The 1,000-nt window shown below is 55.5% G+C and overlaps 1 protein-coding gene across 1 annotated transcript in view; it reads left to right on the top strand.

The window, feature by feature from the left end:
- ATP6V0A2 (ATPase, H+ transporting, lysosomal V0 subunit a2) overlaps nucleotides 1–1,000 on the top strand; it is a 21,794-nt gene that overhangs the window by 12,289 nt on the left and 8,505 nt on the right. The window contains 1 exon segment of the mRNA XM_014533348.1: nucleotides 817–972. Coding sequence (XP_014388834.1) covers nucleotides 817–972 — 156 coding nt within the window.

Genomic DNA, 1,000 nt, shown 5'->3' with positions numbered 1-1,000 from the left:
CAGGGGCGGGTCCCACACGGTGTTCTGTGGTCTCGGGGCCGTGGCTTTGTTATGAGCGTGTTGGTGGGTCTCAGTTTTGCTGTCAGTCGCACTGCCTGCCCTTGAGGGGACTCGGAGGTTCACGCTCTGCCATGGCGGCAGCTCTCCCAGGACCCGTGCCCTGTGTCTCGGGAAATAGAGTTTGGCTGGAAACCTGCCCTTCTGGTCCCAACCCGAGCTCTGGATGGTGAAGGCCTTCCCCCATCCGTCAGCGGGTGTGTTTCAGGAGGTGACGCTGCAGGCGGGGCTACCGGTGGCCGCTGGCCAGTTTATTAGCTGGTGGAGCTGCCTCTGAAGGCCTCCTGAATATTATATTAGTTTTAATTTTTATCTTTTTAAAATCTTTATTGTTGGAAGTGTCACATATGCCCCTTTCCCCCATTGACCCCTCCAGCCCGGCCCCGCACGCCCCAGGCCTCCACCACCTTATTGCCTGTGTCCATGGTGATGCGTTTATGCAGAAGGGCCTTTGGTTGATCTGCCTCTTGAACATTTTTAAAAGATAAAAGACTGAATTCCAGTTTTCCTGGTGAACCTGGGACTCCCTAGTATCTCTCTGCCTGAGGAGTCCCTCCAGCTCCTCTCTCCGTGTCCCCACCCACTCGGCCCGGCTCGCAGGACCCTGCCCCATTCCTGCTTCTGCTGTCCTTGAACCTGTCCTTAAACCTAGTGGTGCGATGAATACTTTCCCCCGGAGCTCACAGAACTTCGCTGGCAGGAAGCAGTGTGTTGAAAAGGCTCTTGGACAGTCTTTTTTATTTTTATTCTTTTCCATGCAAAAGAGAGAGAGCGGTGCTACCATCACCTCGTTTATGAACACGATCCCGACGACAGAAACACCCCCCACCCTGATCCGCACCAACAAGTTCACCGAGGGCTTTCAGAACATCGTGGACGCCTACGGCGTGGGCAGCTACCGGGAGGTGAACCCAGGTGGGACCCTGCGTGTGTGCGTGTGAGG

Source organism: Myotis brandtii, unplaced genomic scaffold, assembly GCF_000412655.1.
Source record: "Myotis brandtii unplaced genomic scaffold, ASM41265v1 scaffold97, whole genome shotgun sequence".
Classification (NCBI taxonomy): Eukaryota; Metazoa; Chordata; class Mammalia; order Chiroptera; family Vespertilionidae; genus Myotis; species Myotis brandtii.
This window is presented reverse-complemented; position numbering and strand designations above follow the sequence as displayed.